The sequence below is a fragment of the Loxodonta africana genome, chromosome 13 (genome assembly GCF_030014295.1).
Source record: "Loxodonta africana isolate mLoxAfr1 chromosome 13, mLoxAfr1.hap2, whole genome shotgun sequence".
Lineage (NCBI taxonomy): Eukaryota > Metazoa > Chordata > Mammalia > Proboscidea > Elephantidae > Loxodonta > Loxodonta africana.
This window is the reverse complement of record NC_087354.1, coordinates 39,515,802-39,543,433: the sequence shown is the minus strand read 5'-3', so window position 1 is coordinate 39,543,433 and position 27,632 is coordinate 39,515,802. Positions and strand designations below refer to the sequence as shown.

At 56.8% G+C, this 27,632-nt stretch overlaps 1 protein-coding gene across 9 annotated transcripts in view; it reads right to left on the bottom strand.

Moving 5' to 3' along the window:
- Positions 1-1,510: 1,510 nt before the first annotated feature.
- PSTPIP1 (proline-serine-threonine phosphatase interacting protein 1) overlaps positions 1,511-27,632 on the bottom strand; it is a 46,754-nt gene continuing 20,632 nt past the window's right edge. For 5 of the 9 annotated variants that reach the window (XM_023552943.2, XM_003413734.4, XM_023552942.2 and 2 more), the window contains 14 exons: positions 23,547-23,647; positions 22,369-22,443; positions 13,469-13,503; positions 13,122-13,228; positions 11,695-11,757; positions 10,925-11,023; positions 9,847-9,892; positions 8,680-8,759; positions 7,982-8,080; positions 6,833-6,929; positions 6,189-6,276; positions 3,295-3,350; positions 2,926-3,059; positions 1,511-1,815 (listed from right to left, as the gene is read on the bottom strand). In XM_023552943.2, the coding sequence (XP_023408711.1) occupies positions 1,684-1,815; positions 2,926-3,059; positions 3,295-3,350; positions 6,189-6,276; positions 6,833-6,929; positions 7,982-8,080; positions 8,680-8,759; positions 9,847-9,892; positions 10,925-11,023; positions 11,695-11,757; positions 13,122-13,228; positions 13,469-13,503; positions 22,369-22,443; positions 23,547-23,581 (1,146 nt within the window). In that variant the 5' untranslated portion in view covers positions 23,582-23,647 and the 3' untranslated portion in view covers positions 1,511-1,683. Of the gene's footprint in view, positions 1,816-2,925; positions 3,060-3,294; positions 3,351-6,188; positions 6,277-6,832; positions 6,930-7,981; positions 8,081-8,679; positions 8,760-9,846; positions 9,893-10,924; positions 11,024-11,694; positions 11,758-13,121; positions 13,229-13,468; positions 13,504-22,368; positions 22,444-23,546; positions 23,726-25,492; positions 25,654-27,632 lie in introns of those variants that run through there. The other 4 variants (XM_023552941.2, XM_064267228.1, XM_064267227.1 and 1 more) reach the window with 4 other exon arrangements.

Sequence of the window (27,632 nt, the reverse complement as noted above, 5' to 3'; positions counted from 1 at the left end):
GTGTAAGTCCAACCACTGGGTTATATTTTCCTCTGCAAACAGCTTTGTTTATAAACTCCAGGTGGGTCTGGGACAGGTGTGGGCATTTGGTAAGCTTCTCTCTGAACGTGCTTTAAGAGGGTAAGTGACATTTCAGGAAGGATTTAAGCCTCAGTTTTTGATGATTTTTTCCCCCCAAAGGTCCAAAGCCTTTTCCATGCCTGTGGCCCCACAGCCGCCTGGTGGGAAGGGGTGACAGGTGACCCAGGAAGCAGCTATCCTCACCCTCAGCTCTGGAGCCTTGCTTCCTATACCCATCCAGCAGGGCCTGCCTCAGGCCTTAGCACCTCTTCCTGGCACCAGCATGAATAACACTTTGGCATAAACCAACCCTTTCACTGCGTTAGCTTGAGGGACTCACACACCTGAGACTGGGGTGAGAGGCCACAAACCAGAGGCAGTTTCTCCCCCCAAATGTTTGCTGAACCAAACCCATGTTTTTGCTCAAGTGATAAAGGTGAGTGTCTGCACTGAACACTGGAACAGCCCCCTTTGACTGGAGAGACCATTCTCCCGGCCCCTTCCTTGCCTTCTCCCTAGGGCAGAGCTTGGTCAAAGGTCTTGTTTTTGCCACCTGTGGCATCTGATATTTGCCTGGAGGCACATGGAGTAGTCCTTCACATGCCAACTGTCAGTTGTGTGACTGGCCAGGTAGGGCCAGGACCAGTGGGGGAAGCCGCAAGCCCACAGTGGGGCTCCATGGGGTATGATGAGCTCCCTGTCATCAGAGATGTCGAAGCATACTGGGGTGCCCAAGGCTCAGTTCCCCAGGAGTGCCAAGGAGGGTATCACGCAGGAGATTTGATTAGATTCTCTGAGTATCTTCTAAATTCTGGGGAATCCCAGTGATGACCCTCGTTCAACTTCTCTCTGACATATGCCCATTGTGGAGCTGCCAGAGGCAGGAAGGAGCAGCAGGGGATCTCCCTTTTCCTGTCCTGGCACAGCTTCCTCCTGGTCAGGGCCACCTGTTCCCAGAATCCTCTGTGCCTGCTCTGCAGTTGGGACATTTTCTGTACTGTCATTTAACTTCCTGGGCCATTTGGTGTCCTCAACCAGGTCAAGAGCTCTTTGAATAGTGTAAGGGACTGAGGCTTTACTCACCTGGTCCTCACTGGGGCCTAGCACAGAGCTGTGACTAAAGGAGGATGGTCCAGAGGTTCAAAGTGAATTAACCAAATAAAGAAGGTCTACAGGGGACGATTAAGACCCTTCAACAAGTGGTTTCGTCAGTTAGGACATGGCCAGTGGAGGAGAACAATGTGTCCTTCCAACCGCACCCCCTAGCCCTCCAGCTGCCCTGCAGTCCCCAGGCAGGAGGGGGAGGTCAGCCAGGATGGACTGCTGGCCTATTGTGCTGGCAATGTCAGGGCCCTCTTGTCTTCTCTCCCAGACGTCTCCCCTCACTCCCTTCACCCTCTAATCTGAGCTCTTGGACACTGGGGCAAGAGAAAGAGAAAAGGGCCAAGGAGAAAAAGAAGGCACTTCTTTATTCCCTGTGGGAGAGGCTCCATAGGGAGCAGCCAGCATCCATCCCCAGGGTGAGTAGGCTCGGTTCTGGGGCCGCAGCAAAGCCTGGGCAGTGGTGGGGGCACTGCTGGCTCCACAGGCAAGGGAGGTCCAGGTGGGGGCTCCTGCCCTTCCTCAGAGCTTCTCCAGGTAGGAACCAGGGACAAAGCCACGCTGCCCATTCCGCTCCACTGTCCACCAGCCGTCCTCCCCTTCCAGGATGACCTGCAGGATGTCCCCTGTGGAGATGTCCAGCTCATCGGAATTCTGTGTAAGAGATTCAGAACACACCAGGCTGGAGGGCGTGGCTGGGAGGACTCTGGGCTGTGCTGGGGCCATCCCTTGGAGACATAGGATGTGGGGCACCCCATGGAACTTAGCCTTCACTGCCCCCGCAGTTTGTCACCGTAGGCCCCCACAACCTGGGCTTCTTCCCCTGCTGCTCCCTTCTCTCACAGCTCCAGGCACACAGTGACCACACCCAGTCCACCATGCCCCAAGTCCAAGGGCACACTCCTGCCCCAGGGCTCGCCACATACAGCCCCTTGCTGGTGTCCCCTATCCCCCTGCGAAGGCTTCCTCAGACCTTCCCCGCCCCGGCTAACCCATCATACAAGCCCACCATCATTTGTTCCTGGCCTGTCTCCCCAGCTGGGGACTGGGGTTTGCTGATGTGCACCCCAGAGTCATAGCCTCTGCCAGTGCTGCCCCCACCCAGCCCACCTCGCCCTGTGGGGCTGCTTGGCCTCAAGCCAGATGGGTGCACCCCTCCCCTCCCCTCCCCGCAGGGAGCATGTGGCACTCCGGGGCTCTCTGCCCTGTGACGGCCTTGAATCATCGTCTCCCCATGGACTTCAGAAGATCCACTCCAGCACAGCTGAAGGACTCATGCTGGCCGTGGCCACAGAGAACAAGGTCTTGACCCTGAGCCTGACCCTTAGGTGGCCCGAGCCTCTGCCAGTCTCCCTGCGCGAGTACACGTTTGCACATATGCACGCACACACGGGCACACAATGCCACGTCTGCATGGACAGCACACAGTCACACGTGCCCCACGAGTGTGCATGGGTACAAATGCAAGCAGACACAGGCACTTTATTCATCAGCATTTGTCTAGCAGATGCTCACTGAGTCCCTGTAGGTGCTGGCTGTGTTCTGAGTGCACACATCCCAAGCAGACTCCCAGGTGCACATGTCTGTGTACACAGACCCAGGCGCACATGTGCAGTGTTATTCTCATGGATACGCACCCATCTCTGGATAAATGTCGGCCCCCACTCCTACGATGACCTGTCCCTCCCTGGTCCCTGTGTATGTCCTGGTCCAGGAGGCCCCACTGGGGCCAGGAGGTGGCTCCCGGGTGGGCGAGGGGCTTACCTGCGCTGTGTAGTCATAGAGTGCCTTGTAGCCCTGGGCTGGCAGGCTGGGGGTTCCCGACGTATCATGCACTGCGATGGCAGCGTAGACACTGTTACTCTTCTCGGAGGTGAGGCTCAGGCTCTCTGTGGAGGCTGAGAGCAGAATGAGGTCTAGACCTTGCCCCTTTCCAAGGCCTTTGCCCCCTGGAGTCCCCTCTTCACTGGAGTTTCCCAAGGCCTGGCTCGCTCTCTCCCCTTCCCTTCTCTACTTGCTGTTGGAGGACACACCCTTACCCCTTTGGGGTCTCTGGCCCTATCTGTGCCATGTAGGAATCGTCTCTTCCCGCCCGGGGTCACAGTGTGTTGGCCCCACATCACCCCCAGTTACCGGCAGGAGCTGCAGTCGATGGCATCTTGGGACTTCCATGCAGCAGCTCAGAGAACCTGGCCAGAGGGAGGAAAGAGGGTGGGTCCCGGAAGGGACCGGGCTAGGCAGGGAGCCCGGTCAGAGCCCCTAGGGCTCTCTCCCAGGGCTCAGACATGCAGAGGCTCCCCAAAGGGTGGTCCCAGTACGCTTTGCCTTCCCCACCAGCCCCTTCCCATCCCTTCACTCAATATGCCTGTTCTCAGCACCTGCTCCCTGCGGGGCCCCAGGGTTTGCTCTGGGGGTTCTAAGATCTCCATGCTGCAGCCTTGGGATGATGCCCAGGTCCCCACGCCCACCAGGCCCTATCCAGCGTCCTAACAGTCTGCTCTTCACCGGCCTGGGCCGAGCCAGTTCTCCTCAAAGCCCCACTGCCACCTCCTGACCATGCCAAAGGCAGCCCTCGGTATGTACGTGAGTTCCTGGAGGCAGCGCAGAGCCGATTCACCCCTGTCCTTGCAGCCGGCCTGGCTTGAGCCGGGTCACGAAGGTTTATTGGATAAAACTAGAGATCATGAGGCAGACACTGGGGGCACCTCATGGGGAGGCAGACATGGGCGCCCCATGAAACAGACTGCAATGAGGGCTATATAAGTAGAGGCTGATGCTACTTCCCTGCCTCAGGGAAGACTTCCTGGAGGAGGTGGGGTTGAGCTAAGTCTTCAAAGATGAGTGAAGCGTTGACAGCCTAGGTGCTGGTGTTGCCGGTGAATGGGAGAGGGGGCCCAAAGGTGCAGAGAGAGACTGCACTGGTGGAGTTTGGGGAGTGGAGCAGGGCAGCTTGGGGTGTGTGGGAGACGCGCCTGGAAGGGATCTAGGCCAGGGGCCCTGAGTGCCCAGGTGAGGGGCTGGGCTCTGGCCCGGGCCTGTGGGAGGCTGCCCTGTAATGGTCCCAGAGTGAGGTGAGGGACGTGAAAAGCCTTTTGCCATGGCCCCTGATCTGAAGGCTGGGGTTCCTAGTCAGAAAAACCCATGAGATCTGGGGTCCCCAACGGGGGAGCAGCCAGAGTGAGCACCCTCAGCCCAGCCCCCATCCCACCTCCTCTTCGGGATCCTCGTCTACCTGCCCTTCAGTTCTTGTCTTCAGAGGGTTTGAAGGCAGTTAGGGGCAGGGCAGGGCTAGGGAAAGGGAGAGGGATGCCCAGGCTGCCAGGAAGGCCAGGGGCTCAGGCCCCAGAGAGGTGCAGTCAGCTCCTGTAAATGCTATAGGTCATCCACCGAGGTGCCCAGGCCTCGACCAGTCCAGGGGGGTAACCCAGAGAGGACATCTGCCTGCCCACAGGCAGGAGAATCCAGCCCCTGCCGCTGAAGTGGGCTTGTGAGTGGACACACGTGCCCAGGAGGGAAGCATATGGGCACCGAGCATGGGGCTGCGCCCACATGAGAAGGGTTGACGCTAACACAGGCATGTGAAGATGCAGATACTGGCCCTCCTGGACAGCCAGGGCCGTGGTAAAGCCAGAGGGGCTCTGGATGGGAGGAGCGGTGCAGCCAGTGTGGGGCAGGGTTGGGGCCACAGTCTCTGCTTGCTGAGGCGGTAGTGCTGCCTCCCCCACGGTCCAGGCCCCCACATTCCTCCCCACCTGCCCTGTTTTCCTGGAGTGGTCTCCATTACTGACACCAGCACCTCCCCTCTCCTGACTTGTCAGCTGCTGACCACTCCCTGCAGCTCCTCCAACCCCGCCTTGTTCTGGCTGCCCCATCCAATAGCCTTGACTGTCCCCTGTAGTGGCCGTGCTCAAATACAGCCATGCTCTCTTTTATCCTCATGAGGCACCCCTTTCTGTCTTCTTGGTGCTGCCTCAGGTGAGCTCTTTCATCCAGTTGCTTAAATGACCACCTCTGCTGAGATCCAGGTCCTCACCTGGGGTGCAGGGAGACCTGAGTCCCCAGGTTTTTATAACATTGCAAGGCTGTGAATGTGCCTCCTGGAGTCATCGCTTTCTCAAGATCCTCAAGGGGGTGTTCTGTGTACCCCTGATTCCCATGAGCCTCTGCTTCCCACCAGGTGTCCTTCAGGATGGCTCCAGAGGCTCCTGAGGCCTTGGGAATGAGCCACCCTCAGAGAGCTCCATAAGCCACCTCCCACCATGCCTTACCTCCCAAGGGCAAGGCCTGTCCCAAGGCCCTGGCTCTTCTTTGCTGAGGTTGGTTGGAAAGAGGATGTCATGGAGGCCTTGAGGGTGGGGGCACCGGCACCACATGAAACCCACATCTGTTCATAGATGCCCACAGACAGGGCACATAGCCCCCTCAGAGACCTGGCTGCTGAGGGGCTCCATGAGCAGGCTATGGAGCAGTCGCCATTGTCACCCAAGGCCTGAACCATGAGAGTTGTTAGGTTCTGAACTAGGCCCGCCACTCATGGGCCCCAGGACAGAGAGAGGATGTGCAAAACCCCTGGCAACAGATGGCGCCATGGCACTAGGACCCTGCCACCTGAGCACAACCAGGCCAGGGCAGGGGCCCTGGAAAAGCCTGGCGAGTTCTCTGCCCCTATGCCCCAGATCCTGTGCCAGCTGCAAAGCATAGCCACCACAACCAGACAGACCAGGGCACCGAGGGTAGGAGCAGGGCCCAAAGGACAAGGAAGTGTCCCCAGAGCTCTGAGCACAGTCGCCAGTGAGTAACTGGGGTGTGGTTATTTGTTTGATGCCTGGGTCCTTAGCCTGAGGGCTCCACGAGACTGGTTTGAGCCTGTCTTGTCCCCACAGAGTGCCCAGGCACACAGTAGGTGCTCAGTAAATATGTGGGATGAGCCAGTTGCAGGTGGAGAGGCGGGACCCACTTCCCAGTCTGCCCTCTGCGGCCCAGCCTCTGCATGTGGCCAGTGGACATCCAATCCGTTGGGTGCTCACCTCTTTATCATGCGGAAGGACGCCTGTGTGTTAGGGCTGCCAGATAGGGTGACTTCTCGATCGTAGTAGTTCATGTAGGGCACTGGGGCTGCGGGCAGCAAGCTGGTGAGGCCCGGGCAGTGGAGGGCAGGGCAGGCAGTATCTCATGCCACCCAGCACCCCAGCCTGTTCCCACCCAGAGACCTAGGCTGGGCCCCCAGTTTCCCATTCTGGCCCTGGCCCATCCTGGCACCTGGATTTGGGAGAGGCTTACCCACTCCCATGAGAGACCCCACTGTGGTTACCCACCAAGACCAAATTTTCTGGACTTGGGAGTTAGTGGGGCCCACTAATGAAATGGGGGTTGACCTGCAAAATGTAGGCTAGGGTGGGGTCTCGGAGGAGGCTCCTCACCCCTAACCTTCATCCTCACCACCCCCGCCCCCGCCGCCCCAAGCCTTAGAGTACTCTGGTTCTGCTTGTCCACTGCCTCTGGGAGGTAGCAGGCAGGGGACCCCAGCCACAGGACTGCCCTGTCCCCTACCCCCACCCCTGGAATGGCCAAGGCTCTTGCACCCAGAGGGAGCTGTGAGCCACCCCAGCTGTGTCCTATACTTGAGGCTCAGAGAACCCAGGGCCAGTCTTCTGGAGATGGTGGGCCTCACCTGGGGGCTCGGTGCCCGTGCTCTTTGCCTGGATGAAGCCATCGATGTCGGCATCCACACTGCAGCCTTCCAGTGTCAGCCGTACCTCCTCGTAGAGCTGGGCAGGAAGGAGGGAGGCTGTGGGCCGGGCCTCACCTTGATGCCCCCCTCAGCCAAGGCCCTGCCTCCATGGGTCTGAACTCCACCCAGGGGCTCCCCACCCCACCTGTCTTCTCCAGGCCTGGAGTACAGCTCAGCACCTGTATCCAGGGACCTCGGCACGTAAGCACCCCAGATCTACCTGAAGGGCCAGAGCCCTGGCTGATAGCTCAGCCTCTCCTGCTTCCTGAACACGTACTGTGCGCAGGACCCTATGCAAGAGACTTAACTAGCCTGTTCTCTGAGGTAGAGACTGTTTTCCCCATTTTACAGATGAGGAGACTCAGAGAAGGAAAGTGAGTTGCCCAAGGTCACAGAGCAAAAATGGTGAGCAGCAAGTGTTGGATATCAGTAGGAGGGGCTCCAGAGCCTACACTCCCCCTGTGCTGCATGGAGGCCACCAGGGAAGCTCAAGTCATTCGGGAAGAAACCCATGGCCCATGGGCAGGAACGGCAGACAAGAAAGAGCAGCAGGCATCAGGGAGCCAGACCTGCCCTGAGAGAGAGCTCGTGGCTCCGGGGCTGCGTTACCAGAGGCCCCACCCCTAGGTGGGGGTGGCAGCCACTCTGCTGGGGAGGACATGTTGGGCCCAGTCAGGGGAACCAGGACACCCTGGACATGTTTGAGGACAGAGCAGGGACTGGACCTCAGCTCCTATAAGCACCAGGGCTGGAGCAGAGCAGCCAGGGTCCTCCAGCCCATCTGCAAACCTCTGGAGGGGCTGGTGACACATACCCCCCTGCCCCCTCTTGCTCTGTGGCTCCGAGGACAGAGCCAGGTACCTTGGGGTGGGGGACAAAGAATAACAGTCTTCCAGGCACAGAAGCTGGTGGCCCTGTGCGGTGCTGAGCTCCCGCTCATGGAGCAGTGGAAGCAGAGGCTGAGCGGCTGTGGTCCGAGACGAGGGCCCAGAGCCCAGCCACAGAGGACGAGGGGTTTGCTGACTGACTCAGATGGGCCTGACGCCTGACGGCGCTGTGGCCCTCTCTCCACATGCCTCAGCCCCCCACCTCGTCGTCCTTGACGCACTGCATGGACAGCTGGTTGCTGTGCACCCACAGTGCGTTGCGCAGGATGGTCAGCCGGTCGGACTCCTGCAGTTGGAAGGCCTGAGAGGAGTGGCAAAGTGAGACAGGAGGAAAGCTGGGCCCTGCCCACAGCTCATGTAGGGCTGCACAGTCCCTTCCACTGAAAGCCAAGTCTAGAGAAAGACTCTCCCTATCGGCCACCAGCCCCAGCTCGATGCCAACCCCTGAGGTTTCTGGGAAGGGAGATTGAGCTGCCTGTGGGATTCCTGCCCTCTCCCTCCAGACCCACCACACCCTGGAAAAGGCCCTGGGGGGCAGTGAGAGGAGGACCAGACCCAGGGTCCTGAGGCCTCTCTCCCAGGCGGAGCCCATCAGGAAGCTATGGGTCTTGTCTGAGCCTCCATTTCAGCAAAAAGGGGGTGAAGACTCCCAAGCCCATCTGTGACAAAAGGTCCCAGGGCACAAAGCAGGCAGTAAGCACCACAAGGGCAGGGACCCAGCATGGGGCCTGGTGAGGAGTAGGTGCACCATGAACTGGCTAGTGAGTGGACGAGTGACTGAACGAGGGAGTGAATGAATGATGCCCTCCCCCACCACTGCCTTGTGTGGGAAGCACTAGAGCAGAGTAGACTTTCCCTGTTCTACAGCTGGGAAAGAGGCTCCACACTGGGCTCACTCACCTCACAGGTGGTCCGGTGTTCCTGCTCCCACTCGCCCCGCACCTTCTCCAGCAGCTCAATGTTCTGCCTGTACACCCGATCTGGAAGCACAGGCAGCCCTCAGGGAGGCCATACCCCAAACATGGGCTCCTTGACACCTCTGAACTCCTCCCAAATCCTTGGAGCCCCACCTCCCTGAGAGACCTTCCCCAGCCCTGGGAGTGCTTCATCTGAATGATGGTGGGCTGCCCCCCGTTCCTGCTCTTTCCAGGGTGACCCAGCTCCTCCACCCGACTCTGAGCTGCTGGGGGCTGCGGTGGAGACGCACCGGACACACGTTCAGGGTCCAGGCCTCTCCATCACCGGCCTACCCCTTACTTTCCGGATGGGAAACTGAGGTTCAGAGAGGGCAGCAGTGCACTGGAAGGGGGGCAATGGGAGCATCAGGACACAGGGCTGGGAGGCAAGCAGGCTTGGGTCATTACCCCCATCCCCAGATCTCTGGGGGTCACCTGCTCGCCACCAGGGGAGTAGTCGCATCCTGGGAGGGGCAGAGTATATACGAAGGAGAGCCTTCCTGGGGGAAGGGAGGAGGGGTGAAATCTCTGTCCCAGGAGGTATGCCAGCAGGGCCAACGGGCACTGGAGGGGGCTCTGACATCAGGTGAAGGGTAGAGGAGACAGAGGCCAGAGAAGGCTGTGCATGTTCAGTTTGAGTTTGTGTGCAAGTTTGTGAGAGTGTGTGCATGTGTGCGTGACAGAGATATGAGTGGGTCTGCCTCCCATGGATGGCATGAATGTCTCCCAAGTCCTGGGCTCTGGAGCCAGACGGCCTGCGTTCAACTGCAGTCACCACCACTTATTGGCTGTGTGAGCTTGGACAAGTTACTTAACCTCTCTGTTCCTCAATTTCCTCATCTATTAAAAAAAAAGGGGGGGTGATGATAATAGCACCTACCTTACAGAATCATTGTGAGGATTAGTTGAGACATATAACGCACCAAGAACAGTCTTGGCAAATGAGAGAACACGTTTTAATTGCAGAAATATGGAAATGAGTATGACATGTGTGTAACTCTGTGTAGTTGGGTGTGTGAATGTAAGTGTCCCCAGGACTAAGAAGTGTGTGGTAGGGAGGACTGTCCAGGCCACAACACCGGGTCTGAGAAGGCAGGCAGGGCCCACGTACCAGCCTCTGTGGCCAAGTCCTTGCACTGCTTGGCTTTGTTCTGGCTCTGAGGAGAGAGAGAAGCAGCTCTGAGCCCCTTACACCCCTCGAGGAACCAGGGCCCACCCACCCCACTCCAAAGTGACTCTGTTACTCTCTCCCCAGCCTCCCAGGGGGACAGACACTCAGGAGCCAACTGCAGACAGATTCCATCATTTACTGCCAGCCTCACTCCACAAAAGACGCGAGGCTAGTTCCAGTAAAAAGGGATAAGAACAGAAACCTCCAACCCATGAAGATCCAGCCTAAAAACTAGATGTCAAGACCTAGAGGGAGAAATGTAGACCAGGGGCCAGGCCTAGTGGCCCCACGTGGCCAGTGCTGAATCCACTGGTCAGGACTTGGGCTCTGAGCCCTGCCTTGAGTACCCCAGCTCACCCTCAGGCCCCTGCCCTCTTTGGGCCTCAGCTTATGGGTCTGTGCAATGGGTGAAATGTGTTCTTGGGACCTGGTGGCTCTGACACCCCTGCCCAGCCTGGGCCAAGGGAGGCTGTCCCTGGCATGCCCTGGAGGTCAGAGCAGTCAAGAGCTCGGGCTCTGAATGGGCCTGAGTTTGGATCCTCTCTCTGCTGCATCCTGGCTCCAAGACCTTGGGCAAGGTGCTCCTGTTTCTGGGCCTCAGAGTCCTCTCTGTGACACGGGCCTACAGAGCCCTCCTCCAAGGCTTGTGTGAGGTTCAGTGAGGTAGCTGGTGGGATTAGGGGAGTGGGATGGGTGGCTCTAGCTTCTGCTTTCTGCCCCGTGAGCTCTGGCCTAGGCCACAGTGGGCCTGCTTTGAGGATTAAGGGCTAGGGTGCAGCCTGAAAGATGGCAAAGGGGGATGAGGTGACCCCATCTGTCCATGCCTTTAGATTCTAGGCACCCCATTCCACAGATGGGGAGATGGAGGCCCAGAGAGGGTAGAGGGTGGTGATCCAAGTGAGAAGCCAGCAGGCCCCAGAAGCAGTCCTCTCCTGGGGTATCTGTAGCACCCTCTCCCAGCCTCCTTGCCCTGCCCCTGCCATAGATGACACCACATGGTCCCAGTGGCCCCACACACCTTCTCCACCTGCTTCTGGTTGCCGCTGGCACTGATGCGCTCAAAGGCCTGCTCGGCATCGTCCGCGTCACGGCACTTCTGCTCATATGTCCTCTTGGACTGGGGGTATGGAGGGAGACACTTAGGGGGCTGCATGGCCCTACCCTTTCCTTCAGAAGAAGGCTGCCTGAGATCAACCTCTTTTCTCCCTCTTGGGGTGCTGTGGGCGGAGTGGTGGCATCCTTGCCAGGGACAGGGATCTGGGGGTCAGGAATGGAGATGGAGAAGGTGTGGGGGCTGCTGGCAAAGTCTCATCCCCAGACCCTTCCCACTGCGGACAGTGCAGCTCTGCCCACGGCCCTGGCCTCTTTGGGGGTGTGGCCATAACAAACCACTGCAGGACCCTGAAAATGGCCTACATCCCCCTGCTGCTGAACCTCTGCCCAGGCCGGTCCCTCTCACAGAGCACTGCTTTCCCTTCTTGACCAGCGTTCTATGGGGCACCGCTCAGGGGGCCTTCCTCCCTCCATCCCGGAGTCCCCAGGTGACAATGAGGATCACCCGTGGACCACTGTCTGGGACAGTCTGCCCATCAGTCCCCCAAGGGTAGGGCCTGGCTGATCCACTTGGGGCACTGGTGCTTGGTGCAGCCCCAGCCACCCAGTAGGCCGCAGTGTTGGCTGGACAGAGTGCTGAGGCAAGCCACATCCTGGATCCCAGCCCACCCTGGGGACCACTGCCTGAGCGCTGCCACCCTGGACCAAGGAGGAGCCCACGACCCTCACACTCACGTCCATTGTCTTCTTGTAGAGTGACAGCTTGCTCTTCTGGACACGGTCCATGACGGCCTCGTACTGCAGGGGACACGAGGCTCTGAGCAGGGGACCACGGCCTCAGGACGCTCCCCTAGGCCAAGAGGACGAGTGTCCCTGGGATGAGGCGCAGCACCCCCCTGGCTCTGAGGGTCTGGATGCCTTCCCTCTCCCGAGAACTGTTCAGAACAGAGAGCTAAGGAGAAGCCCAGTGATGCCCGCCATGTCCTCTGTGCTGCAGACCCCTAGCAGGACTTGGTCTCTAGCCAGGAAGCATCCAGCCTACACACACGCACACATACACACGCAGTCCTTCCTCACTAGTGCCTGTATACACAAATGCACACGCACAATGATCCACATGTGCACATGAAGTCCCCGTGACACACACGGAAGTGCACACTAACAGGCCCGCACACTTCCAGCTGCTCACACGCACACAGGCCTTCATGCACGCCCGCTTACAGATACGCCCACATGTACACACAAGTCCACTCTCCCATGCTCACACGTGTACAACCAAAAGCTGCTCACAGATGACACACATGCACCAAACATGCTCATGAGCACATGTGGGCACACCAGGCCTTCTGGACTTATTCCCAGAGGGATGAAACTCAGCCTAGAGAGAGCAGGTGATAAGGTACGAGGAGAACTGGAAATAAAAGAAAAAAAACACCCCTCAAATTGGGGCTGGAGCCAGTTTGTGCCGGGGTCCCAGTGGGGGCCCTGGGCTAGCTGGGGGATCTCGGCAAGCCACCCTGTCACAGACGCAGACACAAAGCCAGACAAGGACACGTGCTCACGGTGTGCCCGTGCTGTCTGCACACACGTATATACATACACACACCAGCCACGCAGGCTCACCACACACCACATCACGGCTCTCGGCTTGCAGGGCCCTGGCTGCTCAGCAGCTCAACAGACATCACAGTTCTCGCCACTGGAGAGCTCAGAATAGCAGGCCCATCACAGCAGGTGCTCTGTGGGCAAGTCCCACCTCAGAGGGTGCTGGCTTCGGGGACCCATTGTCTGCTGTGGGATCCAAATTTAGACTCCTAAAAGCCTGAGGCCCCGGCTGGCCTCATGGACTTTCCATAACCAGAGTCAAAGAATTTCTGTGACCAGAGCCACTAATCGGAGCTGGTGCCCTGCCTGTGCACACTCAAGGATCCTGGCTCTGGCCTGGGCCCCCAAAGCTTGGGACATGAGCATATGAGTCCCATCTTGCAAAAGGGAAACTGAGGCACAGAGGGGATGGGTTTGGCCAGGACACCCAGGCTTAGACTGTCTGCCCCACGTAGGGTCTGTCAGGAGGGCCTATCACTTCTTCAGGCTGAGAAGGGCGCCCTCACACTTGGGGCCCTGTGATGGCGAGCTGCTCTCCTTCCCCAGCAGCATCTCACCTTCTTCCTCTGTTCCTTCTGCCTCTCACGGAACTCCTCAAGCCTCCGCAGCTCCTCACGCAGGGCCAGGGCCAGCTGGATGTGCGAGCTGCCCACATTCTCCATTTCTGCAGCAGAATACGGAGACATCAGAACTGAGGGGCTTCAGCCGCCTACACACTCGCCCCTGCCTGGACCCACCCAGCCCCCGCACCTCATCTTCTGTTCATCCTCCCAAATTCTGGTGCAAAGCCGGGCCGCAGCCTGAGCTCACCCCTCACCATGTCTCTCTATGGGGGGGCTGGGGTCCTGGGGGAGGGCTGTCCCCTGCAGCCTGGGGTGGGGACAGTCGGGACTTAGGGACTTACGCTGTTTCAGGGAGTCAAAGGAGGCCCTCAGGGAGCTGCAAAACAGAAAGACTGGGTCAGAGGAGGAGAGCGAAGCGCAGACCTGATGTCCGCTGGCCTCAGGGACTGATTTTGCGGGGAGGGCCCTTGGCACCTCACACGTGCTGTTACAGACCAAAGGGTGCCCTGGCCAGACAGTGACCATCCACATGCTCCAAATGGGGTTTCTGGAAGGCAGACCCCTCTCTCTGGGAATTATAAAGCAACCACAGTTCTCCCTGTGAGAGAAGAGGGAGTCTTCAAAGCCCCCACCTGGGTCTGCTCCTAGCTGCATTCTTAGAGAAGGTGAGACTGTCTTCTGGACCCACCCTCCTTCCTGAGACCCCCTCTCACCCACACACAGACAGCCTCTCCCTGCCTCTTCAGGTTCCCAGGACCCTCAAGACCAGTTTGGAGTAGGGGAGGGCAGTGTTCATAGCTGGCTTTCCACAGGTGGTGTGGAGGCCATTTTGGAGGTGAGTTGAGAGGAAGTGGGATGGGTAGGGTCACAAGGAGAGGAGAGATGTGAGGGGCTTTAGCGGGGTGGCTAATAGGACGGGACAGACAGGATGCACAGGTGAGGGCGGCCAGAGGCGCCTCCCCATCTCTGTTTTGGCAGGTTTAGTGGGGCATAGGAGGGAAATGGGTTTAAGGGACAGGAGGGAAGTGAGGGAGTTTACTTTAGAGCGCACTGAGCTTGGGGTCAGGAGGCAGCAGGGCAAGCCAGTCAGGAGCAGAGATGTGGGCACTGTCAGCTCCAGAGAGGGTTTCAGGAGGGCACCAGTAAGGCCAGAGGGGAAGAGGCTGCACCAGGCCTGGTGGAGGAGGAAGAGTGTATGCCCTCATAACATTTGGGACATACCCTAAAAAAGTACTTGTTTTTTTCTGAAACTCAGATTTAACTGAGCATTCTGTATTTTATCTGGCAACCCTGCTGAGAGGCCTCTCCCACAGTGCCATGGCTGAGTTGAAGCTTGAGCAAAGGTGCAGGCTGATGAATAATGGGGCACCACAGGGCAGGGGAGTCCCAGGGACAGAAACAGGACCAGTGGTGGAGAGTGCCTCTGCCCAGCCTGTTGGCTTTCAGGGGCGGGGGCCTCTCAGAGGGCGGAGCTCCCCATCTCAGGGAGGGAAGGAGGTGTAGAAGCCCAGCCTAGGAAATGAGCAGGACCTCGGCAGGGGCTTCTTTCTGCTCTAGACCCCCTCATGCATTAGAAGCAGACCTGGAGCCAGACAACATGGGCTTGAATCTCACTCATCGTGTGACCTTGGGTAAGTTACCGAACCTCTCTGTGTCTCAGTTTCCCCTTCTGTAAACCAGGGATAATACTAGTGTGAACAGGGTGGATGTGAGGAGTAAATGAGTTTACACGTATAAAGAACCTCCATCCAAAAAAAAAAAAAAAGAAAACCAGTTGCCTTAGAGACAATTCTAACTCATAGCAACCCTACAGGACAGGGTAGAACTGCCCCATACTGTTTCCAAGGAGCGCCTGGTGGATTCCAACTGCTAGCCTTTTGGTTAGCAGCCATAGCTCTTAACCACTACACCACCAGGGTTTCTGAACCTCCATCCGGACCTGTTAAAAAACTAGGTGCTTTACAAGGGTTGTCACTATTATAGAACCATCCTCTGAGCCCACTTCTGCACACCCTGACAGGTCATGGGGGTCCCACAGACCCCTGCAACCTGACCTGACCTGACCTGTCCCCCCAACGTGTCCCTTATGGGGAGCCCCCAATAGGACCCAACCTCAGGTGGGGGTCCCCTGCCGGGCAGGTTGGTCTTCCTTCCCACCCCTCAGCGCAGCCTGGGGGCATAAGGAGCAGACTCCTGTTCAGCAGCATGTGTGTGACCGATGCTCACACCTGCCACGTCCAGTCTCCAAGTGCACGAAGAAATGGCGTGTGGCCGATGCAGATTGGGCCCAATGGCGGGGTAAAATTCTCCGCCTGCGTTTGTATTCCCTTAACCTGCGAGGTAGAATACGCTATGGCTTCCTCCCGACCAGGACGCGTGAGGTGCCGCAGTCAATCAAGGAGGATAGGAGAACTGAGGCCAGAGCATGGCCAGGCTTGCTGGGGTCACACAGAGCTGCAGCGAGGTCTCAGGTTGCCGCGCCGAATCCTGCGTCTGCCCCCCAGGCTGCGGGTCTGGGCCAGGGTACGCTTTCTTCTGTGGAGCAGCTCGCCTGCCCCCTAGAGTCCACATGGCCACATGACACAAGGCTGTCTCCACATGGACAACTAGGGAAACTGAGACCATAGGAGGAGCAGCAACCTGGAAGGACTAGCGGCAATACAGGCCTGGGGGAGAACTGTGGGGACCTACTTAATTCCAGGTATCTTACCCTAAACCAGTGGGTCTTGGGAGCTTTTTGGAAATGTAGATTCTCAGGTCCCATGGAGCCGGGCTCTGGGGCCAGCATTCTGATTTAACGCACCTCCAGGTCCTGCTGATGCCACTGGTCTAAATTATTTAATCCTCACAACTCTGCAAGGGGAAGGATGTACCTTAATTATCCCCATTTTACAGATGAGATACACTAGGGTCGGGGAGGTGAAGAAACTGTCCCATGGCCACATGGCTGGTAAGAGATGGAGGAGGGTGAGACCCAGGTGAGGCCAGCCCTCTGCTTCCTACCAGAGGAGTGAGAGGGGTGACTGCCCTGATGACCCCCACCTTCCCTTGGGTGGACTCTTCTCTGACAGAATTTTCTTCTCGCCAGCAAGTACCTCAATCTCTGTCCTTCCCAACACATGCACCTCTTGGTTCAGTCCCACTACTCATGGTTAGAGCCCCTCCAGGCTCTGTGAAGCCCTTCCTCACCCCACCCTGCCCTCATCCACACCATAGCTCCCATACCACCCACTGGCCCCCAACTCATTCATGGCCACACCCTGCCTGAACCCCTCCTGGAGCTCAGGACCCACACATCCACTGCCTGGACTTCACTTCCTTTTGGATCTCACATCTCACAGGTACCTCAGAGTGTCCCAAACGGGCCTCAGTGCCTGCCCCACAAACCTGCTCCTCCTGTAGGGCTCCCTGCTCAGTGAAGGCCCCACTGTTTCCCTACCTGCATTCACCAGAAACCCAGGAGTCGTCCTTTGCTTCGTCCTCTCCCCTCCACCACTTTCTATCTCCTAAATCTCATACCTGTCCACCTGTCACTGCCGTCACCCTAGTCCCTGCCCCCCTCACCTGTACCCCTCCAGCTTTACTTCCCACCCATTAACAACCTTCTCTGCCTTCCAGTCACCTGGCTCCTATCATGCTCCTTCTCACCTCAGGGCCTTTGCATGTGCTAACTCCCCCTTGCCTGGCATCCTTTTCTTTCTCTTCCAGCACTTGTCCCTGTTGTCACCTTGCATTCAATGTCACCCCACTAGACTGTGAGCCTTTGAAGCAGCCCCGATGCCTGGTTCTTCTTCCCTTTGTTCCCAGGCTCATAGCCCAGAGCTACAAACTCAACACTCAGTAAATACTGAGGCCTCATTATTCCTGGTGGTGCAGTGGTTAAGAGCTACAGCTGCTAACCAAAGATTGTCAGTTCAAATCCACCAGCCGCTCCTTGGAAACCCTATAAGGCAGTTCTACTCTGTCCTATACAGTCGCTGTGAGTCAGAATCAACTCGATGGCAATAGGTTGCCTGAGTCAGCTATAAAATCCTTCCTCCTGCCTCCACTGGATGCCAGGAGACCCTCCTGTTGGGGCAGCATGGCCATGTAGATGTTCAGCTTCTGCCCCCTCCCCTGAGAGACTCCAGGTGGTGGAAAATTTCACGCTCACTTCTAGCTCCCATTTGCCCACACGAGCCTGGCTAGGCCCTGAGGGCTGTGCCCACTCACTTTGCCTGGGACAGTTGGGAAGAGATCTCAGGCTCTGACCACTCTAGGTCCCCATCTGCTCCTCTGGGGCTGCAGACTTTCCTGTCCTAGCTCACCTGTTCCCAGCACTGACACCTGCAGGCTAGTGCAGCTTGGCTTGTACAGCAGGTCCCAGGACACTCCCCCGTCTCCTTCTAGACCTCGGGCTTCCAAGAAGGCAACGTCAGCTCTGTGGGCAGGAGCAGGACCCCTGCTTTGCCCAGGACCAGAGGCAGCCCACCATGGGTGGGCAGACTCTCCCCAAGTGAATGATATTAAGGTCTGATCTCATGGAGAGTTTGGAGCCCATCTGAAGTCTCTCTCTGCCCCATGAGATCCGGAAATGATGGTTTCTCTTAGCTTTCTGTCACTCCTGGGTTCCTCCAACTTGCCCCACAGGGAAACTTACCAAGAGCTCCCCAAGCTCTCCTCTATTCTGTCTCCACTGCATGCCTAGGACAGGGACCCCTGTGCAGTCCTCTGTCTTCTGTTACCAGTCACCAGTGCCCTCCTGGGTACCTCATCCCATTGCCCTTTTTGACTTGGCTGTCAGGAAGCTCAGCCTGAAATTCTGTGCTCAAATGCAGTCTAGAATTCCAGTATAAGTATTTCCCCCTTACTCTTTCCACCACATGGCATGTGCTCTTTCCAATCCTGCTTTGGCATCACTATCCCCTGCCCACCTGCCAGCCAGAATGTGCCCACTTCCCAGGTGACAGGTGAGCTGGTGCCAGAGGACACCTGACAGGAATGAAGCCTGCCCATCTCTCCCTCCAGCATCCTCAGTGATGTTTTCTCTGTGTCTGAGCTCAAAAGAGGGGAGACCATGAAAAGATAATCCCTCCCAACAGGAAAACCACAGCACTTCAGGCCTGTAACCAGTGGAGATGGGCACGATGAGGGGATTCAAACCTGCGCCTCTTGGGCTGTTGTCCTTGCTCCTTGGAAACTGCAGAGGGGTTCACAGCAAGCTGGCCCCAGCCCTGCTCACCTTGATTCCCCTGTTTCCTCACCTCCTGCCCTGTGCAGCCGGGGAGCATGCAGGTACCCTTAGCACCCAACTGGGGGCTGAATGAAGAAGAGGGGGACTGGGAGAGGGAGGCGGAGCACATCTGGCTGGGGGAGGGAGAAGAGGTGGCATTTCAGCCGGACCTCCAAGGACAGGCAGGATCGAGCAAGGGAGAAACAAGCAGGAGCCGTCCTAGAGGCAACAGCAGGAGCAAAGGCCAAGAGGCAGGAGACGAGTCAGGTGAACTTTCTGCAGTGCTAGGTGTGTGATTTAAGCCATGGTGATAAGGCCCCCCCGCACATACCTCCTGCTGTCTGTAATATGCATTGAAAGCTCTCGTGGGCATCCCTGGAGTTTGGGGACAAGGTCTTATTTGTGCACCCTACTTACTCACTGCCCAACAGATGTTTGCTGAGTGAATGTGTGAAGGAGGCGAATGCCAAAAATCATTTGAAGGTGGGAATCACCTCCTTTTATTTTATGTGGCCTGAGTGAGGCTCCTGCGTGGTTTGAAGTCCAGGGATGACACAGAAATGCTGCATCTTTCAGGCACTCACTGGGCTATTTCTAGGGTCATTTAACCTCCTCTGGCTTTTTTCCTGCTCATCTCCCCTCCACCCCCGTGCCCCCCCAGCCTCAACCTTTCCACCTCCCAACTCAGGCCCACCCTTCAGGGGCTGAGAATGAGCATCCCACAAGACCTAGGGGATCAGCTGCAGGCCAAGGGGAGGCTGGGTATGTCGCTCCACCCTAAGATGGGCCCTCCAGGCCACATTTCCTGGGGTGGGCCAACCCCAAGGCACACACCCATGAGTCTCAGCCATGAGGAAGTAACCCAAGATGTCATGGCCGTCACTCACACCTCCCTCAAAGAGCCCTCCAAGTTGGCATGGGGATGGGGGGACCTGGTCTAAGAGAGGGTGAAGGAAGACTGGGGTTGTCCCAGAAGGCTTCCTGGGGAAGGTGGGGCATAAGAGCACCCTGAAGGGAGGTTCCGATGCACAGAACTGGGGAGGAGAATGAAGTTTTATTTTCTTTAAATTCTTGGCTCACCCTCACTCAGCCTAGGGCATGGCACACAAATACTTGGCGACTAAATGGGTGGATGACAGACACTCGGCATGCAGAGAATGCAAATGGAATGAGCCAATGACTGAATGGCCTCACCAGGCCCTAGTGTATGCCACTTGGGTCAACAGGAACACTGTGTGTTACTGTGTACAGTGACCTAAGCTGGGAGCTGCAGGGAGCATGGCCCTATGGGAGGCAGCAGGTGAGCTGAGATGGGTTCAGCTCCTACTCTTGCTGTTCACTGGCTCTGGATGTACACTGCACTTTCCCACCTCTGAGCTTTTGTCCATGCAGGTGGCCCTGCACCTTCCTCTCCACCTGCCCTCCCTCCCTCCCTTGAAGGAGATGCTCTCCCCAGCCTCCAGCTCTGCCCTGCTCCTCTGGTTACCCCAACCTGATGGTGAGCCCTGGGGAGTGCTGGCTTCTCATGCACCACTCCCCGCCTGATCTGGGAATGCTTGTGGCTGGGCTGCAGGGGCAACAGGAGCCGTGGACTTGGGACCCACCGTGGGGTTTGTTCTGCCTTTCCTGCTTCAGGTTTGGCTGAGTGGTGGGACCCAGCATTCCCAGCCCAGGCTGTAGTTCCTCCTCAGTAGGCAGAAAGGCAGAGCCCGGCTCTGCTCCCTACCCCAGCCTGGGCCTCTGCCACTAGAACACCCACTCGGGATTAAAGCCTCCCTTTCCAGGGACTTCCAGCTTCCAGCTTCACCTGCAGTTTGTCCTGAGGGCCCTTGGCTCTGGGCCAGGAAGGGTTTGGTTCCAAAAAGAAATGGCCAAGGCTGCCCAGTCAGGTTTCTCAGGTCTAAGCCAGGGTGACCCCAATTTACCTGACTAACAAGGGGTGGGGTCTGGAGGTCTGTGAGACTATAAAGACCCTTGTGTTTATTGAGCATTCCCGGTGCATTTGGCACTCTCTGCTCATCATTTCGACTGCCCCCTTTCACAGCTGAGGACCGAGGGCTCAGAGAGGAGGAGTGATCGCCCCAAGGTCACACAGTATATAATTCAGGGCAGACCCTTCCCCACTCAGCCTCCCATGATCATGCAGGGAATCAGGGCTGCCCAGAGCGTCGCCCTGGCCACTTCATATCTCTTCACCTGGGGCAAGATACTGCATCCTCCTCCCCTCACACTGCCCACTGGCTCCCCCGTCTCAGTTTGTTCTCTCTGTTGGTGGTTTCTCCTTCCTTGTTTTAGTTCCCTGTGACTCACAGCCCCCTGAGAATGCCTCAGAGTCCCGCCTGCAACACCCGCTTCCACCCTCCCAGCGTCTGAATCCTCCCCCCTCCTCCCACCCCATAAGGTCCTCTGTCTTCCTGGGAATGGTCTCATTTCCTGGCTGGCCTGGGAGTCTGGGAGGTCGGCAGGTACTCCTCCTCAGTCATGCTCCCCACCCCACACAGCCAGCACCTTCCCCTGCCTCCACGTCTCCAGTTAGTTCCAGCAGAGAGCCAGCCCTAGGCACCAGTTCCCTGGGGAAGACAAAGGCGGTTCCCAGCAGACTTCCACTCATTCCTTAAACATGTCCTGAGCCCTCCTCTGCCCAGCCCGAATCCAGCCCTCCATGCTGCCCTCTTGTTTATCTGCACAACAACTCACCAAGTGGGCAAATGAGAAACAGACACGGAAAGGTTAAGGGACTTGCCCACAGTCACACAGCTCACAAAGTCAGAACAGGGATTCGAGCTCAGGCCTCTCCCTCCTAGGGCTATGTGCATAATCTGGGCCAACATTCAGACCCTTTGGGCATTGGGCTTTAATCTCTCCTGGCTCACACCACTGCCTCCAGTCCTCCTCCTGTTTTCTCTGGCTCCCCATGAGAAACAGGATCCAGACAGGATCTTTGGAAAGGCCAAAGAGAGTGTCGTATGTTCCCCGAATGAGGCACCTGGTTCAGGCTTCAGAACTGACAGCTTGGGGCCATCTCCCTTGGGCAAAGTGAGACTTGTCCTCCAGGGGCATAGGTGCTACAGCAGCTACACACTGGGCTTGGCCTAGGGTCCCCAGGAAGGATGCGAATGCTCATCAGAGCTCTTTGGGGACTTGGGGTCCAGCACCCTGTCTGATCCTCTGCCTGGCTCAATCCTCACCCAGAGGGGAGAGCCCATACCCTCCAAGGCAGCTCGTCCACTCCATGTTAGAAAGTTCTTCCTTCAGCTGCCCTGAAACCCATTGCCCTATCCCCATCCCCACCCCAGCCCCTGCACACATAGACCCAGACCTCCACGGGTAGAGAACCCCAGCTATTCCACAATAACAACTATGCAGAGCCAGGCTGACCCAAGTCTGGATTTAGCTAATCCTTTGAGGATCAATTCCTCTCACTGACAAGGAAGTGGAAGCGCAGACAGTTTTAGTGACCAGCCCAAGTTCATATAGCAGGTGGTTAAGGAGCTGGGACTTGGACCCAGGTGTGTCCCCTCCCAGCCCCCATCTCCGACCACATTGCCTCTCCTTGAAGCTCAGGCTGAGTCAACACTGCAGGGGGCTCTGGGTGCCCGATGCTGTCGCCCGCCCCTCAGGACTCTCAGAGATGCACCTGAGGCCCCCCAGGATGCTGAGCGGCAAGCTCCTGTGGCCTGATGGCCTCCTGCCCACGCACCCCCAGCCCATTTCAGGCACTCAGACCCCTGAATTTTCTCCCACACGCAGAGCCTGGTCTCCCAGAGACCCTCACTCAGAATGCTCAATACCCAAGAGAATTGTCCTCCAGGTACCAAAGAGGGTCCTGATGCCCTAGCCCTGTTAGCATAAGTGAGCCCCGCCTGCTGGCTGGGCAGGGGACACAGTGCCTGGCATTGGTGCTCACAGACCCTCCCTGCTCCCCCCATCCCAGCCTACCCCATGCTATGAAGCCTTAAACCCTCCAAAGGGCCCAGAAGCTGCCTGACAAAGGAAAGGGCTGAGCCCCAGGGCTGGGGGACCTCTTACTTGATCTCCGTCTGGCCCCCTGCCTTCCGGGCGATCTGCACCAGCTCCTTCCCGTACCGCTCCTCCGCTTGGGCCCTGCAAGAACCAAGTGTAGACGCTAACTCTCCCAGTTCTGCTGGCTGCGGGGCCCTAAAACCTCTGCAGCAGAACTTGAGCTTCCAACCATTCGGCCTTCCGGAGCAGGCATCACCCTGCAGGCTGAACCTTGCAAAAGGTAAGCCCCTAGCCACATCTCTAAATAAATGTTGGCCAAATACAGGGACATTTGAAGGAACATCAAATTATTTGCCCACTTAGGGCCCCCCCAAACTTGGGGAAGTCTAGGTCTGGAAAAAAAAGGAGAGTGGGACCCCTGAATTTTTGGAGCCAGGGTGCTTTGACAGCAGCTTGGCTGAGTGAGTAAGGGAGCTTATCTACTTCCTGAGGTGCTGGTGGGTTCATTTAACAAAACCCAACACCCTTTCATGATAAAGGAGTCCCTGAGTGGTGCAAAAGGTTAACTGAAAAGCTGCAGGTTCAAGTCCACCCAGAAACACCTCAGAAGAAAGGCCTGATGATTTACTTTCTGAAAACCCAGCCACGGAAAACACTGTGGAGGACAGTCCTACTCGGATACACATGGGGTCACCAGGAGTCAGAGCCACGGAAAACACTGTGGAGGACAGTTCTCCTCGGATGCTCATGGGGTCACCAGGAGTCAGAGTCAATGGCAACTGTTTTTTTTTTTTTTCCGTGATAAAAAAAAAACACTCAGAAAACTAAGAATAGAAGGCCCACTCATCAACATGCTAAAGGGGTTTCATAAAAAATCCACAGCTAACATCATACTCAGTGGAGAAAGACAGAGCGTTCCCCCTAAGACCAGAAATAATACAAGGGTGCCTGCTCTCACCACTGCTGTTTAGCATTGTACTGGAAGTTATAGCCACAGCAGTTAGGCAAGAAAAAGAAATAAATGACATCTAAAACACAAAGGAAGAAGTAAAACTCTCTCTCTTTGCAGGCGACATGATCCTTTATATGGAAAACCACAAAGAATCCACAAGAAAGCCACTGGAGCTAATAAGTGAATTCAGCAAAGGTGCAAGAATGAGGTCATCACACAGAAACCAGTCGGGTTTCTACATACCAGCAGTGAGGCCTCCCTCCTGCCGGAGCAGCCCGAGCTCGAGGCTCACCTCTGCCGTAGAAGGTCCTCCACGTCCTTGCACATCTTCCTGCCGTCCAGCAGCCTCTGCAGCAGCACCTCGTAGCCCACGTGGGCCACAAAGTCCCTGCACTGCAACACAAGGCAGAGGGACAGGTGAGTGCCACGGGCCAGCCAGTGCAGGGCAGGGTGGGCCACAAAGTCCCTGCACTGCAACACAAGGCAGAGGGACAGGTGAGTGCCACGGGCCGGCCAGTGCAGGGCAGGGTGGCAGGACCGAGCACAGCCCAGTAAGGACTCCTCTGAGTCTCTCTCCTGTCCCTGGGGCCCAGCCTCCCCGTCTGCCTCCATCTCCCCCGTTCAAGGTCAAGCCCTCGGGTCTCAGGACCTGGGTTCACACAGGCGGGCAGTTTGTGTGTTTGTGCACGAAACATGCGTAAGTGAGCCCTGACTACTGGCTGGGCAGGGGGACAGCGCCCGGCATTGGAGCTCACAGCCCAACACACTTCAACTCAAACACAGACGGCCAAGAGAAGGAAGGGCTCACCACCAAAGATCTGTGATAACAGCCAGCACCAAAGTATACTTGTCTGGCACTGCTCCCATCACCCTCCCAAACACCCTATCATCTCAACTAAGTGAAGAAACTGAGGCACGGAAGGTGAAGTGTGACCTTGCCCGGGGTCACACTGCTTAAAAATGGCAGGCCTGGCATTGAAACAGGCAATCTGGCCCCAGTCCATGGTCTTCACTGTGACACTATACAGCCTCTGTAATGACAATAGAATGTAGCGGAGCCTGAGGTGGTCTTCTCACACCAACCCTGAGAGGTGGACATTGAGGGTGGCTTCAGTCAGGACCTGGGCACACCCTGGGCCGCCTAGTTAAGAGGCAGACTGAGAAGGGGGGTCTGAGAGGGGTGCTCTGCCAGGCAAAGGAAACCCGGAGCCTGCCCTGAGACTTGGCATCTACTCTCTGTCTTTAGTTCCCCACAGACCCTAAAGAGCCACAGAGACTAGGGATGGAAACCCTGACAGCATGCACCACAGCCCCACTCACAGAGCTCAGAGAATCAGTGGGGCTCCCCAAGGTCACACACACTTGGGGGAGACAGCTTTGAACCTGTCTCAAAGGCAAAAGCTGCTACCCCTGCCCCTGCCCCAGGCCCTTCCTGCCCGCAGGTGCAGTGCTATGTGGGTCTGGGGGTTGGGGTGGGGAATCAAAATCAAGGAAATCTTCCTGCAGGAAGAGGCATTTGAGCCAGGTCCTGGGAAGAGAAGGTATTGTTCTTCAAGGTCTAAGGAGACTCAAACAGGGTAGGGAAGGACAGACACAGCACAAATGGCCCCAAGTGGCCCCATGCTCAGCAAACTCCAAATAGTAGAATCCCCAGGCTGACAGGATGCTTAAGACTCCAAGCTCATACCCTCCTTGATAAGTATCCCTAGAAATTCCTGAGGAGGGCTTGGCCCAGGCTCTGCTGCCTGCAGAGTGACAAGCAGGGTGTCTGGGTCCTAGCTGGCCATCCAGGGCTCCAACAGGCCCATCCTGGGGCAAGCATCGGCCCCAATGTTCAGGACTGGTGCTGCTGGGCCAGGCTTCCCTTTCTGTGGTTCTTGTGTGCAGCCACTTGCCCGCTAACCAGCAGCAGACCCCAGCTTCCTGCCGCCTCGGCCTTTGCCCTCCCCACCCCCAGGTCAGAAGCTGTGAGGCAGCATCTTGTCCAGTGCCCCAGTCCTAGGAGGAAATTGCAGCGCAGAGAGGGGAAGGCCTGCCTCAGGCACACGGGGCAGAGTCAGGACAGGAATCTGGACGCACAGGGGACCTGTTATCCATGATGCCTTTGGGGAAGATGGGAGAGCTTGGAGCAGGGAACAGGCTGGAGGGCAGCCTGAAGCAGGATGCTCCACATTCCCGCCCGGCCCCACGCCAAGCCCCAGACCCGCAGGGAGAGAACGAAAGCAAAACCAAACCTACATTGGCCATTCTTGAGGAGGCCTGGTCCTCAGGAGCTCGCGTCCCCAGAGCGCTGGAGGCTGAGTCCTGCCCAGCCCCTGCTTAGACCTAAGCAGTGCTGGGAGGGGCTGCAGCTGAGTGAGCCACAGTCACAAGTGACCTGGCTGTTCCGAGGAAGTGCCTGACTTCCTAGGGGCTGCTCACAAAGCCTCCCTGCACCCCCTCCCCCAGCCTGCATCCTCCCCTTTCCCCTACCAGGTCACCTCCTTAAGGGCATGGGTTCTGACTCATTGCTCAGAGCTGGGCAAAGTCAAGGGGCTCGATATGCTGTTGAGGAAATGAGGGAGGGAGGGAAGGAAGGGATGAACCAACCACTCAATCAATTAATCAGTCCCACAGGTCCACCACTCAAGGCCCAGCACCAGAGTTGCTCCCTCCAGGGGACTGTCTTAGCCTTCCCATCCAGCACCCACCAGCTCCATCTAGGTTCCCAGGTTCCCCTGTTGGTCCTCCTCTTTGGGGGGCTCTGACTGACATTTCCATGGCTGGGCCCCTCACCTCCTCCTGTCTACTTTCAGCCTCTGTCACCTGAAACTCATGTGTGGCCCTGCCCTTTGTGAAACCACCATTTATGGAGTCCACCAGCTACCCTGCACCAGAGCATCACAGTCGTCACCTCACTGAGTCTTCACAGGGAAGAAAAAGTTGGTGATGAGGAGGCACAAAGAGGGGAAGTGAGCGCCCAAGGTCACACAACTGGTAAGGGGCAGAATTTGGATTTGAACCCAGGTTGACCTGTCCCCAAAACCACAGGTCTAAATGCCTTTTCAACATGCTTCACAAGTACAATTCAATGGTATTGTGTTCATCATGTTGTACAACCATCACCATTATCTGTTTCCAGATTTTTCTATCACCTTTAACAGAAGTTCAATGTCCCCTAAGCAATGAATCTCCCACCTGTCCGCCACCCCCCTCCCCAGCCCACTCCTGGTAACCACTAATAAGCTTCGGTCTGTGTACAGTCATCTATTCCAGATATTTCATTAAGTGGGATCATACAATTCTGTCCTTTTGTGACTGATTTATTTTACTCAGGATGATGTTTTCAAGGTTCATCTATGTTGTAGCATGTATCCAGAGCTCATTCCTTTTCATGCCTAAATAATATTTCATTGTATGGATATACCACATTTTGTTTATCCATTTGTCTATTGATGAACATTTAGGTCGTTCTCACCTTTTGGCTATTGTGGATAATACTACAGTGAACACTGACGTACAAATGTCTGTTTGCATTCTTGATTTCAATTCTTTTGGGCACATACCTAGGAGTGGAATTGCTGGATCAAATAGTAACTCTACATTTTTAACTTTTTGAGGAGTTACCAGACTGTTTTCCACAGTAGCTGTATCATTTTACAATCCCACCAGCAATGGATGAAGGTTCAAATAATGGTTTTTAAAAAGTAATTTTTGAAGATGATTAAAATTCTCTCCACCTCAAATCAGAACTATATTTCGGGTGATACTTGAGTTACCGTGGATTCAGATGCCAGCTCTGGGTCAGACTTACTGCTTCCCTAGAGCAGGGTCATTCTGGACCCTGCACACAGCCAGAAGGCACACCCAGCCATGGGACATGCACCCTGGAGTGGGAGTTCCAGGCAGCGAGCAGATGTAGCCCCTTCCTCTGGGAGGCCCACTCAAGCCAGCTGTGGGACCACAGGCCCAAGCCTGGGCCCCAAGTCCTGCCCTTGATATGCTGTGCAGCAACCCTGGGCCTCCCCTTTCCCACTGCGGGGCTGGATCCAGGCCTCTGGCCGCCCCCCAGGGGCCCATGAGGAGGTGCTCAGGAGAGAGCTGGGCAGGAGGAAGTACATTCCTATTTCAGCCTCAGAGCAGCACAGAGAAGGGGGCCCTCCTTTACCTGGGACAGCCTGCCCGCTTCCTTCCGTAGGTGTGAGACATTGCCCAGGCCTACGAGGTGGCCTGGCCCACCATGGCCCTACTACTTGGGTACAGAAGCAGCCTTTGTACCCACTGCCACTTCCTCCTTTTTCTGCTCGTATCACTCTCAGTGGCTGCGAGGCTAGGCCACAGAGACCAGGCCCCAAGCAAGCCACTTCCCTTCCTGGGACCTGGTTTCCTCACCAGGGAA